The sequence below is a fragment of the Stylophora pistillata genome, chromosome 10 (genome assembly GCF_964205215.1).
Source record: "Stylophora pistillata chromosome 10, jaStyPist1.2, whole genome shotgun sequence".
In the NCBI taxonomy this organism is placed as follows: domain Eukaryota; kingdom Metazoa; phylum Cnidaria; class Anthozoa; order Scleractinia; family Pocilloporidae; genus Stylophora; species Stylophora pistillata.
Window position 1 is genome coordinate 1625935 of NC_142528.1, and position 16926 is coordinate 1642860.

At 39.4% G+C, this 16926-nt stretch overlaps 1 protein-coding gene and 1 pseudogene across 1 annotated transcript in view; one reads left to right on the forward strand and one right to left on the reverse strand.

Annotated features, from left to right (window-relative positions):
* The window catches only part of LOC148721265 (QRFP-like peptide receptor), a 108412-nt pseudogene that overhangs the window by 69241 nt on the left and 22245 nt on the right, over positions 1 to 16926 (reverse strand).
* LOC148721271 (uncharacterized) overlaps positions 7000 to 16926 on the forward strand; it is a 29198-nt gene continuing 19271 nt past the window's right edge. The window contains exons 1-3 of the mRNA XM_088735898.1: positions 7000 to 7063; positions 14535 to 14846; positions 15405 to 15554. Of these exons, the coding sequence (XP_088592024.1) occupies positions 7000 to 7063; positions 14535 to 14846; positions 15405 to 15554 (526 nt within the window). The remainder of the gene's footprint in view (positions 7064 to 14534; positions 14847 to 15404; positions 15555 to 16926) is intronic.

Sequence of the window (16926 nt, forward strand, 5' to 3'; positions counted from 1 at the left end):
TACTTCTTTTTTTTGGTCTGCGCTGTACTTTTTAAAATCCTTTATTTTCGTCAGTAAAACCTTCCTCATCAGTGCCAGTCCCGCTCCGAGGCTTGACTATCACCACAAGACTCGTGCAACGCATCACTGCCTTGATCCTCTTTCTGAACTGATGGTTTAGGAGGGAATAAACAAAGGGGTTCACAGCTGAAATGAACCAACACCATCATGTCAACGGTGGCTATGTGGACGAAGCTGATTTTCAGACTCGTGAGAAATCGTAAGACGTATTCTACTGACTCTGCTCCCCAACAAACTGCAAATATGACACTGACTGTTATGACCATCAACGTGATGCGTTTCCTCACCTTCAACACACTCTGTGAATAGTCTGAGAAAAATTTCAGCTGAGAAGCTTTCCTGTACAACTGTCAATAGCCGCCTTAATCCTGATCAGCCAATTTGGTTTTTTTTTTCCTGTTAATTGCAAGGACGATAATTGTATCAATAGGCTTGTCATTCAGGTTCTTCGAGCGTTTGTGCCGAATTATGAAAACTCAGCTAATTCTGTTTTCCTTGACAACCATCTTATGATGATAAAAAAGGCCTAAGCTAAGCTTATTGGTTTGACTATTCCAAATATAACTTGCGGTAATTAGGAGCTCACTCGTTGTTGATAGTTTAGATGGTTGCCATCATCAGCTTTGTACCATAGTGTGTACACTACTTTAGAGTATAACAAAATCATTATGCCAACAGCAACCACGACCAGGACCAACCAGGATAAGCAATAAGCTGTGATCATCCACTCTTTAGCCCAGGTTTGCACACAGTGTTTTTTCTTGTCATCAAAGGTACGGGCAAAATATTTTGGTAGGTTGAAAATTACTGAGAACACCCAGGAACTAAGGATGATCACCTAAAAGGAGGATTGGAAGTATTTCAATCCTTAATTTCAAAGGGAATACTTTCATCCCAGTTGTTTTTATTCACTGATTTATTTAATTTACATCTCCACAGCGGTCATGAATACTCATAGAATAGAATCAAATTCCGACCTCTTCTACTCCTTGAATCAATTTGTTTTCTTTCAAATGCAGAAATGAAGTATCCCTTGTTTGTATCATTCTGTGAAATTTTTAACAAATGGTAAACACCACAGCGTACACTATTGAGTTATGGCTGCACTTGGGAGGTTTGCTAAGCACGAAAGAAGCGTAAGAGTCGCTCGAGGCGATAGCCGAGAGCGACTCTAGCTTCTTGAGTACTTAGCAAACCTCCCAAGTGCAGCCATAACTCAATAATGTGGGCTGTGGTGTTTACCATTTGTTTTATAACATGACATTGATACATTGTAGCTAAAGAGTTCCCTTTTATTTAACAAATCTTACGTGAGCAGAAAATACAAGCGCGCGCGGAAAAATAGTCTTTGCATTTGCTCACGTCAGCAGGGTACACCCATGGGCAAATGGGGGACGCTGAATTGACCAATCAGAGCGCGCGCTTTACTTTGGTTATGTTATAATTAATGATCTAGTCCAATGTATATATGAACGTAAATGTGTAAGGAATGACCGTGAGTCCCAGTGTACTAAGGTACGTAGTCCAGATGTAATCCCATTTGAGTTCACAAATGAAAAAGATTTTAAATAAGCAAATATCGCTTGATTTCGATTCACTTTTAGTAACAACTGTAAGCTCATCAAGTATAACATAAATTGCACATTAGAACAGACAAACATGCTGGTAGAACATAACCCTTCATAATTTATCCTGAATAGCCTGCGAGAGAAGGTAGTCAGCCCGTTCACTTGGTAGGTCGACGGGTAATGCTTTGACTCACCTCAAGCGTACGGAGGGTTAGTTTTTTATTTGGATCCAGTGGATAAAGCACAGTATAATATCACGCAACAGCAATCGCCACCAAAGTAACAACTGAGGTAGTTCCAGGAAGCCAAGCCAGATTCCCACCTGTCACCAACTTGCAAAGAACTGAGCCTGCATTTCCAACCGGGTGAGTTATATTGAAGCTAAGGACAATCCTTGGTGTGATGAGTATTGCAAACAGGATATCGGAAATAGCTAGGTTCACCAGTAAATAATTTATCGGAATCCTTTGGAATCAAAGAGCGAACTCAAAAAGGTCAAAATGGTTATTAAGAAGATATTAAGTAAGATAATCATCATTTTTTCGAAACAACTTTATGTTTAAAAGACTGATTCTAAATTACGAGTAAACGAACTTATTTAAGTTCAAGTTCATTCAATTTCAACTAGTGGGTGTTTAGAACTAAACGCGAGACTGGTAGCCCTAAGATGCTATTTGATCATTCTCTTAATCATGACAATATGGAATTATCTCTACAATGGAGGACGGTAGACAAGCGAGGGTCCTGGTTTCGTTACACGTATGATTTTTAGAGAAATTCACACGTTGCGTGTAGTGAGGTATTGGATACAGTCCAATCGCAGAATAATACAAGCATCTGCTATAGTTACTTATTAACTCAGCCCTGATCACGTGCTCTCGTTTTTTATTCTGTGATTCACTTTTAGATGACCTTCGACTTTAAAACCCGCATTTGCCATTAGTCTACAGGAAGACTTCGGATGTTGTCCTTCAATAAATCGCACAGCCTTTAGAAATGCGCAAAATACAGTAAATTTGACTGTCAACAACTTATCTTATATCACATTGTTTACAAGTTCAGTCTATACTGTACTTGTAAAAATATTTTAGCAAGAAAACTTTTCGCTAGAAAAGTCGCTGCTTGATGTAATGCCTGCGAATGCAACGATTATGTTATTCCAAAAGCTGCTGCATGCAGTTGGGGCTCCGTCCGTTAACACAAATATATTGAATTCCGAATAGAAGGATAACAAATAATTAGCTTATATCTATCCTTGCTTAAGTGATTTGCCAGCTACTAGATTTTTTCTTTAAGTGATATTTTTTTTCTAGCCATGCATTTTGATTTATGTTTTTTTCGACTGTGAAATTGCAATTACTTACAGGTTCTAATGCACTTTACAGATAATATTGATGCTCTAGGATTGCTCAAATCTTGCTCATTAAATGAAACGATAGCTTTCTTTCAGATGATAAAAGGGATTAAACACTTGACTGGGCTCACAAGATTTTCAATTTAACCTGACGATGATCCATAGATTCTGTAAACAACAACAAGATTCCTCGCTTAGCGATCTTTCTCTGAAGCAAAAGATTAACCAACGTAATGGCTCCTGAGTCATGTGTGAGGGTCTGGATTGGGGGGGTACAAATGTCAGTTGTCAGTTAAAATTTCGGCCATTTGTCAGTTGTCAGTTAAATGACTGTTAATAATTAACTTGGCGAGTTTATTATTACTTTCCGACCCTATTTTTGGCCAAAAACTGCACATAGCATAAATTCAAAAATTAAGTCGAAAATTGATAAAGTAAGAGCTCCTTTTTCTCAATTCTGGAATAAAGTAATTCCAAGATATCCCAAGTGACTTTCAGTCTTTGTTTGAAGGGTGTTTAGGTTAAATTATCACCCTTCTGCACACAAACTTCTGTACGCCCGTGTGCAAAATTGAAACATTTCTTTTCAACCGTCTTAGCCGGTCAAAATGTTAGAAAGGAGATCTTCAGAAGGAAAACAAACTTTTGAAGAGTCCTCAAGCACAATATTATGTTTTTATGTTTTGTTTTATAATGCGTCGATTGCGATTGACTACGATGAAATAATCTTGAAAGGAATGTTCCTTTGTCTACTTTCCAATTAGGTTATTAGAGATATCTACTGTAGGATCATTTTAGAAATCCAAGCGAAAATGGGCGCGAATTGGTCGTCTTCTGAGTCCGTGTCATATTCGTCTGCATATGTTTGCACCTCAGCAACTTCCACTTCAACGATACAGTCGGCTCCTTTGTCGCTGCTGAACCCTACTGGCTGAAAATCGTTCCCTCACTCGGCTAACAAGTCCACTTTGGTGGAGTCTTGTTGCTTCGTGTACACGGCCGGTGGTAAAGCCCCTTCCTTATCCTTCGTAGTTTCCACCCGAACTGTCCTTTGCCTCCGGCCAGGGACGTTACTTCTCCGCAAATTCTTTCATAACACTTTTAGTCTCGGGGTTGATTTCTTCTGAAGGCAGAGGTCGCATAAAATTGACATTTGCAAACTCCGTCGTCTGAGGGACAGGATAGTGGGATTTTTCATGAGTAAAATACTTGGCTGCTCATTTTGTTACTCTCTTCAGCGACTCCTTGGTAATTATCCCAAAGTCTTGAGAACAATGCGGTGAAAGTCTTATGCTTAAAATATGAAATTGCCTGTGGATTCTCCACAGCTGTTGTGAGCAACGTGCACAATTCAATGTCTTCGAGATTATCGTTGCTAATTGAAACTATGCTGTTGTGCAGGCGGCGTATTCCTTCGGGAAGTTTTAGTGAGCCTCGAATTTTATTAGACAAAGTTTATTTAGGGTCATTGGTTGCTGTGGTTTCCTTTATACTATACCGTTGTTTCACCTCAGAAACGGTCTTTGCGATGTTGTCATTTGCATACGATACTTTGTCTGCGGTATCTTGAAGAGACATGTGTGATTTCTCTATGCTTTGGGTTCTGAGACCAAAACCTGCTCTAGAGACTTCCAAGGACTGTAAGAACGACACAGTACCAGTGAGTCCCGATGCTAGTTTAAAGCAACCTGTAGCAACATTCGATACGAGTAAAGTCTTCTCTACAGAACAGATGCCACGAACTTGCGTTCAGAGTCTCCTGAGTCAATGAACGCTATCCTAGCCTGTCTTCAAATTCAAAGTATTTTGATTTCTTAACAAGCTTAAGACCTCGAGTTGTTCTTTAGAAGTAGTTCAACTTCTAAGCTTGAGAAAATTCGAGCCATGTGGTAAAGTTCAACATCAAAATCTCCTAGGCCATATTTGCTGGACAATTCTGTTAGACCAGGGATCTGGCGTACTCCTAGTGATATGTAGTTCCAGTTTTTAGGATATTTAGGGCGATCCGGTCTTTTGTAAGCTATCAGTAAAAGCCCACCACAAATGTCAGTCGTCAGTTAGATTTTCAGCGATTTGTCAGTTGTCAGTTAAAATTTTGGCCATTTGTCAGTTGTCAGTTAACCCCATCCAGACTCTCATGTGTCGTCTGCTGTTTAAAAACCGAAAGCTTAGTCTCATTGGCAACACTTTCCTCTGTTCCAGTTTCAGCCCGAGGCCTGGGTTTTATCACAGAACTCGTGCAGCACATCACTCCCCTGCTCTTTTGTCTAAACTGATGGTTCAGGAGAGCATACACGAAGGGGTTGACAGCTGAATTAAGCAACACCATCATGTCAACGATAGTGATATGGACAAACGTGATGTTGAGAGTCGTTAGGAATCTTAACACGTATTCAACTGACTCTGCTCCCCAACAAATTGCAAATATGACACTGACTGTCATGATCATCAAAGTGGCGCGTTTTCGTAGAAAGAAAGAGAAAGTAGTGTCAGCTCAAAAGCTATGGCCAATATGATTGTGACGATCAAGACTTTTTTTCAACTTTTCCGTTCACGGCTGTCCCTATAACAGGCAGTTTATCCCTCGATTAACTTTTCATACCATTCCCATGCAGTAGGAGAGGATGTGCCAATAAGAATTTTGCCTGAAATTAATAAAAGACCCGGAGGCAGTCTAAAAAAGATTTGCAAAAGTTTCATTAAAGCAACCTAAGGAACTTGGGACATAATTTCTTTCCGTGGATTTTCATCAACTTACAGTAAAGGAACCTGACTGTATGACAAGGGGCTACTTTCTGGTTCTATTTGCTTTGTTTTATCAAATCAACCAGGATGCCTTTCCTCGAAAAAAATGGAATTTCTGGCGTTTGAGTGCCAACGAATAAGCCGGAAATTAAATATTTCTGCGGCACGAGAGGAACAGGGCAAGGGCCTGGGTCCTTGAGTATAGATGTATTATGGATATAGTGATACGAGTATTAAAACTTGTGATTACACGTGGGCAATCATTCTAGACCTACACCTTCTCAGCTATTGCTAAGTTTATTTATTTATTTATTTTTTGTAAGTATGCATATAGCCTAGTAGGAAGGTTACCTGAGCTTGTGCCTAGTTCCTACCCAGATTTCCTGTCTCTTTTTCCCTACGGGGTATTTTACAGCAGTTTTTTCTGGCCACCGTTCTAACCACGATGTTTTTTAGTGGTTGCTAAGCTCTCGGTATGTCTTTTTGTCGTGTGCTTTGATAACGATTACTGAAAATGCAATGTTTTTGAGTATGTGTTCCTTCATTATTGTACGCTGGTGCTCGGCCGAAACATGCAAAATAAACCTAATGGTTCACTACATTAGTGTCTGTTAAGAAGTGTAGCTGAAATAAACCGCTTCTTTGTAGTTTAACCTTAAAAGGTTTAATTTACAGTTGTTGACGTAAATGTAATTTTTGTACATAATGCATTCTTTTCCCATATGGGGAGTTTTTCTAACCATTTTCCACTGCATTATCGCAGTAGGGTAGGACTAGAACGGAACATATGCGATCCATGCGAGTAGTCCACCCAATAAATCCCACCCATCCCACCCCAGGGGAGGACATCCATCACGCAGTAATCTCGTGCGTGGTCATCATTACTGATATCTGTAAAATGCGCCAACTTAAAAACCAGAAATGTGATGTGGCGGCTCGTTTACTGATTCCTGTCATGTATCGCTTAGAGGGTTATTTGGATTACTTAAGCCAAACTAGGAAAACACAAAGAGGACATCTTCCTCTACAAATTGAAATAAAAGGCCATTAATACACATTATGAATAATCGAGTTTCACCAACCAACTGCATCCCAGTGGAACTAATTTATGATCAATTCTGACAACCACTGAAAGCCTTACATCATAATTAAATAAATAGGGTCGCGTATTTGAACGTAGATTAAACTTCAGCTGTCCCAATTTATAATTATCTGAGGTGCTACTCAAATTAGAAAACCTTACTGTGGTGGTTCGAATTATAACGGGAGAACATGGTACATGTATTCTACTGCTTCGTTTTCGCCGTTTTAGCTTCCCTAATACCAGAAGGACAAGGTGAGATTCTCCTTCTAGGAGCTGTTTCCTTGCTCACGTCTAATTACTATTCCAAAGTTTGCGAAAGCATTATTTTCCTTTTTTTTCTATCTTTATTTACACAGCTAAGCCTTGAAATATTCAAGCGAACTTATTCTACTAGTATTGGATATATGAATTATTTAATCTAAAAATGTTTTCCCCTTGGACTGCAATAAGATAAGCTCGTACAGATTTTGTTAGATGTTCACATATTTTAAAGTTATTTTACGACACATGTTATGGAAATGAGAAGACTACAAAGGATATAATGTAAGGGTAATATGGCTTTTAGCAACCAAAAGAGGAAAAACATTTTCTGTTTCTACAACGGTATCCAAAAACCCCATTTTCGACTTTTGGATCCCGCTCGATGGCTCAATAATGCCCAACGGGGACGATCCTCAAAATAGCCTCTTCTGAAGCAAAATGTAACTAGTTTGGAAATTTTAGAAATAAGACACTGGCTGATAATTTTGGACAATACAGCCTGTAGCTGGAAAATACTAAACTTTCACTTTTCCATTAAAAGTAAAATAACAAGGGATTTGAAAATAATATGATAACGAATTGAATTAGGAAACGGAACTCTGTTGTTTCTGCTGTCATCCTGATAAAGAATAGTCAATAGGCAGCTGTCAGTACTTGGTATGTAAGGTAAGCAAAGTGGCTCTTATTAATGAGAAAAACAGATTGTTCTGTGAGTAAGTAGGTTATATCCTGCTCGAAAATTCTCCCTTTTAACGATTTTGAGAGAAGGCAGTACTTGACAGGTGTTGAAATCTGAGCCGCCAAACCAGTTGACAAATCCGGCCGATGAAGACGCAAGCTACAAGCCGTCGGTGACCATAAACTGTATCACAGAAGGAAAATTAGCGCTTTTTTCAAACTGAAATAGCATGCAAATTATTTGCGCTATCCCGATAAAAGTTTAACAAATCAGCGTGTACTCTTATCAAAAACAATTTCGTCGTCTCATTGGTGAAAATGTTGTGGACCCACGAGGCTCAGCCCAGTGAGTCCAAACATTTTGACCACAGTAACTATGATGATGACTATTGACATGTGATTCGAAAAAGACGATAGCTTTTTTAGTGAACGAATTTCTAGAGATTGTGCATACCATGAAATCAATAGGTCAGAAATGCCTTTTTCTTCTAAGTATAAAAAAAAAACAGCGATCTACGGTTTACATAACCTGTGATTAAACAAACGGAACGTTAGAATAAAAATCCAGGCCGTGATGTGTTGGTTCAAGAAAATTTCAAAATCAGACAAAGCAAATCTCTTGAGGGCTGAATGAAGTATAAGATCTGTTCGACCGTCTGTCTATTAAGAAGAGACAGCCACAGAAGAAAGGTTTACTGTCAGCCTTAAGAATAGAAAAAGTTCGCCCTTTGATGTCGTACACGTAAAACGCGGACCTCCTTACGAATTTTGTTTTTCAGGAAAAATGCTTTGGAGATTTACTTATGTTCTTGTCTGTGTTTCGTTCACCAACCTTGCAACCTCTGAGGATCAATGCAGGACAGAAGTAAACATTCGTGGCATGGCTCTCAAAGGTTTTGTTTCCAAGAGAATGACAGTAGTAGCTCCTGATATCTGTGATATTTTATGTGAAAGGGAAGTTACCTGCCAGAGCTATATTTCAAAAGAAAAGAACAGATCTGTGAATTAAACAACCGCATAAAGGACGCAAGAGCTGAGAATTTCCGCTCCGTACATCCAGCGTGGTTTTATATTCGGCGTTTGAACGGAAGAGGTAAGTACTTGACCAAGCATTTTAAATGATAGTTAGACATATTTTAGTCATACTTCCCACTTTACAAACAGCCAACATTTTCTGATCTTCCGCGCTTTCCGTAATATAAAAATAACTAAAAGCCTTAAACAGTGGGCTTATGAGTGAGAAGACCCCGCCTCTCAAGGTCAGGTTGATGTCTGACAGAGAGTTTAACCATTCTCAGCCAAAGAAGGACATTCAAGTGAAAGGAATTCGAACACACCTACGAATACTTTGTTTTCAAATATTTATCCTATACCAGCTCCCTTGGGTTCGATTTCGGAGTTACCAGCTCGTTCATGCCATGAGATAAAAGCAAGCGAAAGGAAAGACATTGCAAATAGCAACTACTGGCTGGATCCATCTGGCACTGGGAAAGCAGTTCTGGTTTATTGTGATATGTATTTGGAAGGTTAATCACATTGTTTTAAGTCACTTCTGGTTTCCTTCTTTGTTAAATTCGTCGATTCTTTAGATCAATCTTCTTCGGTGCAGCATGAATTGAAAATTTTCATCATGCACTAGTTGAGAATTCAGCGGGAACTTTGTTCTGTGGTTCCCGCTTTTCATAAAAAAGCCAAAAAGGGCAAAAAGTCGCACCAACGGACAAGCTGAAACTAAACTGAATTTTGATGAAAGTTTGAAAAACATTCTTGCTTCAATATTGCAGGCATTGTCCATTTAATTGAAAGAAAATATTAAAATTCTGTTGTGTTGTGTGGCCATGATTGTCAATTAAGTACAATGTACTGTTTCCCTGATAAAAAATACAAACATATTTCTGTGGAACAATAATCGTTACGCCCCACTTTAACAGTCAAGCTGGACCGGTCTATTAAAACTGAGTAATATTTATGAATAAAGGCTGATAGTTTCTCAAGAAACTGTTTGGGGCTGCGTCGGTGGGGGTAACGGAATAATTTCAATAAATCAACAAAGTTGAAATGGTAAATTGGCCACCCTCACGATTATAAAAGCTGACGTTTCGAGCGTTAGCCCTTCGTCCGAGCGAATAGAGGAATTGTGGTTTGTGTGTGCTTTTAAAGGCAGAAAATGGAGCTACGTGATTGGTGGGAACATGGCAACGAGAAAAACACGAATAAATTAGTGGAATGAAAAGCGTTCGTTGATACCTGTCGGATTTAGACTGCCGGTTTGAAAGATGAGCTTTTGTTCAAGAGTTTACGGGTTTCCGTGCTACCTAAGTGTAACTGGGAAAGACCGCAGATTGCCATATGTTGCTTGGAATGATTAGGCAAGTTAAAATGTCTAGCGACTGGTTTCGATGTGTCCTTGTCATTCCTCTCCACGTCGCGAAGGTGTTCTCGGAATCGGTCACCTAGTCTTCTGCCTGTTTCGCCGATGTAAATCTTTTTGCAATAAGTGCAAGTTATGCAGTAGATTACATTGGCGGAGGTGCACGTGAAGTGATCGGTGATCTTAATGGATCGTTTGGGTCCCGATATTTTCTCAGTGTTGTGAATGAAAGGACGCATTTTGCATCGTGCACGAGCGCATTTAAAAGTGCCTGGTTGGTCATTAGTCTGAAAAGAACTTCTGACCAAAAAATTACCTACGTTTTTGTCGCGTTTGAATGAAATGAGCGGAGGCTGCGAAAAGATAGTGCTTGTCCCTGGATCGTTTTGAAGTAATTTAAAGTTTTTAAGAATGATGGATTTAACGGATTTGTTGTGAGGGTGAATGGAATGCGGTCGGAATCTTCCTTTTGTGACGTTTGTAGTGCTGAATGTCGATCAATAAGTTGGGCGCGGTGGTAACCCGCTTGAACGACAGAATCAGGGTAACCACGTTTATCGAATAACTGGCACATTGACTCTGATTTGTGGTGAAAATCAGAGTCATCGCTACATGAACGACGAAGTCTTAGAAACTGAGAGAAAGGAATGGAGTTCTTAACGTGAGATGGATGCGAAGACGAATACAACAAGCAATTATGCGAGTCTGTAGCTTTGTTATACACACTAGTGCATAAACCGTTGCCTTCAATTGAAACTTTGATGTCTCTTTCAGAGCCGGGTGAAAAGAATTGACTGCGGTTATGAATTGAGTCAGCTCCTCTCTGGTAGAGGAGGTGGCGCCGATGCAGTCGTCGATGTAGCGACCGTAGAGTTCAGGTTTGGAGCCGTTTTATTAGTGTTCGACAAAACCTACAAAAAGATTGGCATAGCTAGGTCCCATTTTGGTACCCATGGCTACACCATTGGTTTTTGTGTACCCGTGGCTACAACACTGGTTTCTTGACAAAACCTCCCGAGGGGACCAGAGGAGCTAACTGGTTTGTTTGTCGATCTGGAGATAAAAGCATCGCTAGTGAAAGATCTGTGGGAGGAATTGGGAATCGAGTGAATGGAAATGGAACTGCAACATCTCTGCTTTGATTTTCTGGAGAAATCGAGACTGGTGGTAATTTTTTGGCGGAATTATTCGCTTCGGGCGACGGACACTTTTAAAATAGGTTTCCGGCCTTTTAGCAGTTGAACACCAACATAGCGCTAACTCGCCGAAAACGCTTGAAAATGGCCTGAGACGCTAGGAATCAACAAAGAAAACAACAAGGCAATAAGGTAAGCCCATTTTATTTCAAAACAAGAAATTTTTTCTCTCTCTTAAGGCAAATCGATAACATCCCATAAAAACCTTTATAAATATAAAACGTTGCGCAACACGGTAAGAGTCACATCCACTTTTCCAGTAGTGAGCTTGGGCTGCCTGCGATTTACCATTTCAACTTTGTTGATATCTTGAAATTATTGAGTAATATTTGAACAACTCAAATAGACATTTGTTAAAATTCGCCTCAGTTCTTCTAGCTTTTCTCTTTTTCCTTTTTCCAACCTGTTCATAGTTCTGAAAATACAACGATAAGCAGCTCAATGTTGGCTGCATGACTATAAAATATGTGTTATGGACAGGAAGATTGAGGAATCATTAAAGTACTCAAGATCAAGTATTCTAGAAACATTTTAAAACTTACTCGTGACCTATCAATAGAGAGGAATAATGAACTCTTTATTAGGAAATATTCAGCCTAAAACCTACAATGAGCCTCTAAGGCCCGGTTCAAACGTCGAACTCTGCATGTGCCGAACCTAATACCTATTTGGGTCGACCCAAATAATTAAGTTCGACAGTTGATTCAGACGTCAGTTGAACCAGAGTTAATAGAGGGAACTGGTTATGAAATCCGGCGAACTTCAAACGATGGAACTCTTTGTGTTGGTTCATGGCATGTCACGTGACCGCGAAGCTGCAGAAAGTGCTTCCAGTTTATTCTTTTTTTACGGATGATCTAAAAATAATCTAACTGAAATATTATCTTAAGAGGATTCGTAAGTGATGCCAAGGGTCAACTGCTCCGTCCTTGGCTGCGGATCGTGCAGACGATCGAAGGGAATAGGAATTTTTAAGCTGCCTGTCGCGAAAGACGAGGCTCATCGAAAATGGCGCAACAACAAAATGAAACCGTTACGGTCAGCGGTTACTGATATGAACCCAAGAGGATTCAACATGGCGGAGTTTTCGGAAAACCGCGCGAGAAACAACTCGGAAGAATTTCTCATCGCTAATGCCATCCGTGAAGGAAGAAGAAGGCGCCTTAACATGTAAATGGCGTTAAACCACCTAGTTGCTCAGAGGAGGAGAGTTTTGAATGCTTGTTTTCTTGTTGTGTTGTTTATTTCATCAAAACAAAACAACATCACTCCTGTGTCTCGCTCCTGTCGTCGGTTGAGGAGAAGCGCTGGATGGTGGGAGAATGCTCGGAACAACTATTCGGAGGCAAGATTCAGGAAAACATTTCGGATTTCTCGGTCAATACAATACAATACAATACAATGTTCTTTACAATACAATATTCTTTATTTCGAGAGGGCAGATACATGATTAACCCAGTAAAGAGTTTTCTAACACATGGCCCTCTAATGAACCCACCCAAACCACCCCAGTGGAGGACATCCATCACACAGTAACCTCGTGCGTGGGAAATTAATGTCTCTTACCCCAACCTTGCAGGAGATGGGACCTCCATTCATTCGTCCCTATCCGAGAAGACTAGAATATCTAACCATTTCTTGATGTTATAGAAAGGCAGCAAATTCTTCTCGATTATTTTAAGATCCTGAGTGTTGGTCATGCCGGGGCTTGAACCCTCGACCTCCCGCACAACATTCCGGCGCCCTACCAATTGAGCTAACCATCATCATCCAACAATAAAATTTACGGCTGAGATTTCCGATAAGGAAACAACATTCTTGGACACCTACATCTACAAAACGAACGATTCGAAAAAGACGCAGTCCTTGATGTGCGTACTCCTGTTAAACAAACTGAGACATTTCATTATACACATTATAGTTCCTGTCACCCTCAAGGAGTTAAAAAAGGCTTCATAAAAGGGGAGGCCCTTAGACTTCTCAGAACAAACTCCTCTCAAACAATATTCGAGGAGAAAATCGCAAATTTCAAAGCGCATTTACTGAAGAGAGGCTACCCAGAGGACCTCATTAACACAACCCTCTCAGAGGTGAATTTCAAAAACAAGAAACTAGCTCTTCAATAGAAACAGAAGACGAACCAACGAATCTTGCCTTTTGTTACACAATACCAACCATCAGTGCCCAACCTAAAGCAAATTCTCATGAGAAACTGGCATTTAATAGAAATACAACCACCACTGAGCGAAATATACAAAAGACTGCCCCTCGTATCTTACAAAAGAGGACGGTCGCTCAAAGACATACTCATGAGGGCAAAACTTTGAATAGGCTATTCTAAACACGCGCTGAGAAGTCGTGTAGGCCTGTCAACCCCATTTCACATCGAATGTAATCTTATGCGCATGGCGTATTGTACAAATATGATGCGAATGAATTTAAACCTTCCTTTTAAGATAATTTTTAATGGTAGGCCTGTCTGCTTCGTTTGTAACCTTTCAGGGTTACCGCCTGGCAGGGAAATTACACAGAAATTTCAAAATGATGACCTCTCAGCTAACTTGCAGAAGAGTAAGTAACTCCTTCATCATGGTTTAGCGGATACTGAAGTTTGCAAAGAAAAAAGAAAATAGGCCTCTTTTTCTTAATTGTCAGTTCACATACATTCATGTACAAGCTTCTGTATTCAAATTTTTTCAGCGGGTTAATGGATCGCAAGAAGCTAATTCAGGAAGTTCATGCATTCAGTTTGCAAACAATTGTTTCGCAGTAATGAGATTAGAAACGGTTATAATTTTGGGGTAGCTTAAATGAAAGTTTAGAAAAAATAGGCACGTCTACGATGCTCTCTATGCAAGTTTTCTGTCTCTGCAATGATGTCCATGAACATTTTCGGCTTTTCCATGCCGCACAATGGATCAGACGACTATTGGTAGACCTTTGTTTTTGAAAAAAACGCCGAAAGGCTTGTTGGAACTTAACTGTTATGGCTCTTCCTGACACAGCCTTTCTAAAGTTTCGCAATAAAATGTTAAATTCTCATGGGACCAATGGCCATTTACCTGACGTTGATGGCAGCAAGTCTCATGCATTCAGTAGTTTTAATTTGGCACCACTGAAGAGATCACATGCCAGTTACATGCACTGTTCTTAGTCAGCCTTAAGATAAAAGTTCGTTAGTTGATACCCAGACCTATCTATGATTTCCGTTTTTCAGGAATAATGTTGTGGAGATTTTGTTATTTTCTTGTCTGTGTTATGTTCATCAACCTTGTGACCGCTGAGGATCAATGCAGGACAGAAATTAATATTCGTGGCATGGCTCTCAGAGGTTTCATTTTCAATAAAATGACGGTGGTAGCTCCTCATATCTGTGATATGTTATGTGAAAGGGAAATTACCTGCCAGAGCTATAATTTCAACAGAAAAGAACAGATCTGTGAATTAAACAACCGCACAAAGGACGCAAGACCTGAGAATTTCCGTTCATACCCAGCGTGGTTTTATATTCGCCGTTTGAACGGAAGAGGTAAGTACTAAGCTAACCAAATTGTCGAATAATAATCATAGATATCTTTAACACAAGCAAAGATTACGATGATTTTTTTATGCAAACAATGTCAAACAGACGTTTTCTAGAAAGAGTATGCATGTGTATATAATTAGGATTCCACTAAAGATATTTTAATATTGAAATAGAAAAATATTTTGAACATACGCTCGACGGCTGCTTACAGTCCGCCTTTTTCGATATCTTATGGTATTGTATAAAGAATATATAACTCTATAATTTTTCTAGAGAGAGACAAAGACAACTTTCGTGTGTGTGTAAAACGAGGAATTATTGGTTTATTTACCTTTTAAAGTGTTACAAGAAGCTAATCTAGTAAAGCTTATGAGAGAGGGTACCTACCTATCCATGGGGGTAGGGGGACAGCTTAACCGAGCTTTTAAGCTTTGACAACCGAAGGAGGACATCAAGTGAGTGGGATTCAAAAGTCATATTTTTGTGCAATTAGTTCTTATTCCTCTTTCGATGAACGCAATTTAACATACCTTATGTTTTCCAACATTTTTACCCATTCAGCTCCCTTGGGTTCGATTCCGGAGTTACCAGCACGTTCATGCCGTGAAATAAAAGCAAGCGAAGGGAAAGCCACCGGAAGCAACAAATACTGGCTGGATCCATCTAGCACTGGGAAGGCAGTTCTGGTTTACTGTGATATGTATTTGGAAGGTAAATCATAGTTAAGCCACTGCTTGCGTTGTCTTTTATTTTTATAGTATCCTTGGTTGCTTCAATACATAAAAACTCGTGGATAACTATGCATTGCACAGTTTCCGCTTTATGTTTCTGTTTCACTGAGTAAAAAGCTTCCAGGCAAAAATACGCAGGAGTTTGACGATCTCAAACTGAACTAAATTTGGATAGAATTTGAAAAAAAAAATTATTTTTCCAATATTGCTGGTAAACACGGTCTATTTTGCTGGGAGACAATTAATTCTTGTTTTATGGCAGTGATTGTCAATTTAGTAGTGTGTAAGGCTATTTCTCTGCTTTATTAACATTTATGAAATCATGACTTCTTCCTTTCTCTTGAACTAACCAGATCAAGATGAATGCATCAGTGGAAACAATGCTTGTGACGTCAATGGATACTATACCAACACACCGTGGGCTCCTATCACTGTACTTGCAGAGAGGGATACATTGGCGATGGACACTCGTGTTCAGGTACATCGCCATTAATTTAGACGATATTCTTGCGAGTATCGTGATAGCTTACGCGGTTTGATAATGACTTATCATTGATTTGCTGACGGGAAATCAATGATAACTTGTATGCTACGCATGTTTTACATGCGTAGCATACAAGTTTAACACTTTCCAAGTTATTTTGCTTCTAAGTTTATCTTAAAAAATGTGAAAGGTTGAAGGGACAATTGATGAAATAAGAATAAAGTATGCATGGAAGATGTGGAGGTGAACTATGGCCTCTCTTGAGTAGAAGAAAAAATTGAAATCTCTGACGAAGAGCTTGTTTCAAACGTGATTTTTTCCCATTTTGTGGGTTTTCAAACTCTCTTACTATCCAGTGTTGCAAGGGTATATAGTCTGCATTTTAACACACTATCAACAAACTGCTGTTGAGATGGAAGATAACTTCCAAGTAAGGATATTGTTTGGATTTAACCATGAAAGATTCCCATGACTAACCCACAAAGAGATCTATGATAACCAATAAGGAGAGTTAAATTTTAGATCCTGGAGGTGAGAAAGTCAATTTGATCACTTCACACTGCTGGTAATGAAATGTGCAATTGAGATGTTTTACACTCATCTAGCACTAAATCTCATTTAACAGCCATGTCATCATTTAGTTTTTGAATGCAGTGAACTCCTAATTAACATTCTTTTTAGCCACCAGGGGTTGGGGGGGGGGGGGAATTTCAAAGTCATTCCTCCCAATGATATCAATACATCATCCAACAAAAAGGTGATGGCAATAGACAAAACGATCAGTTACCGTCCGTTTTTTAACTAAAGCATAAAATATTTTCGAATAAGTTACAAGGAAAATTAAGGGAGCTAAACGGGAGATTGAAGA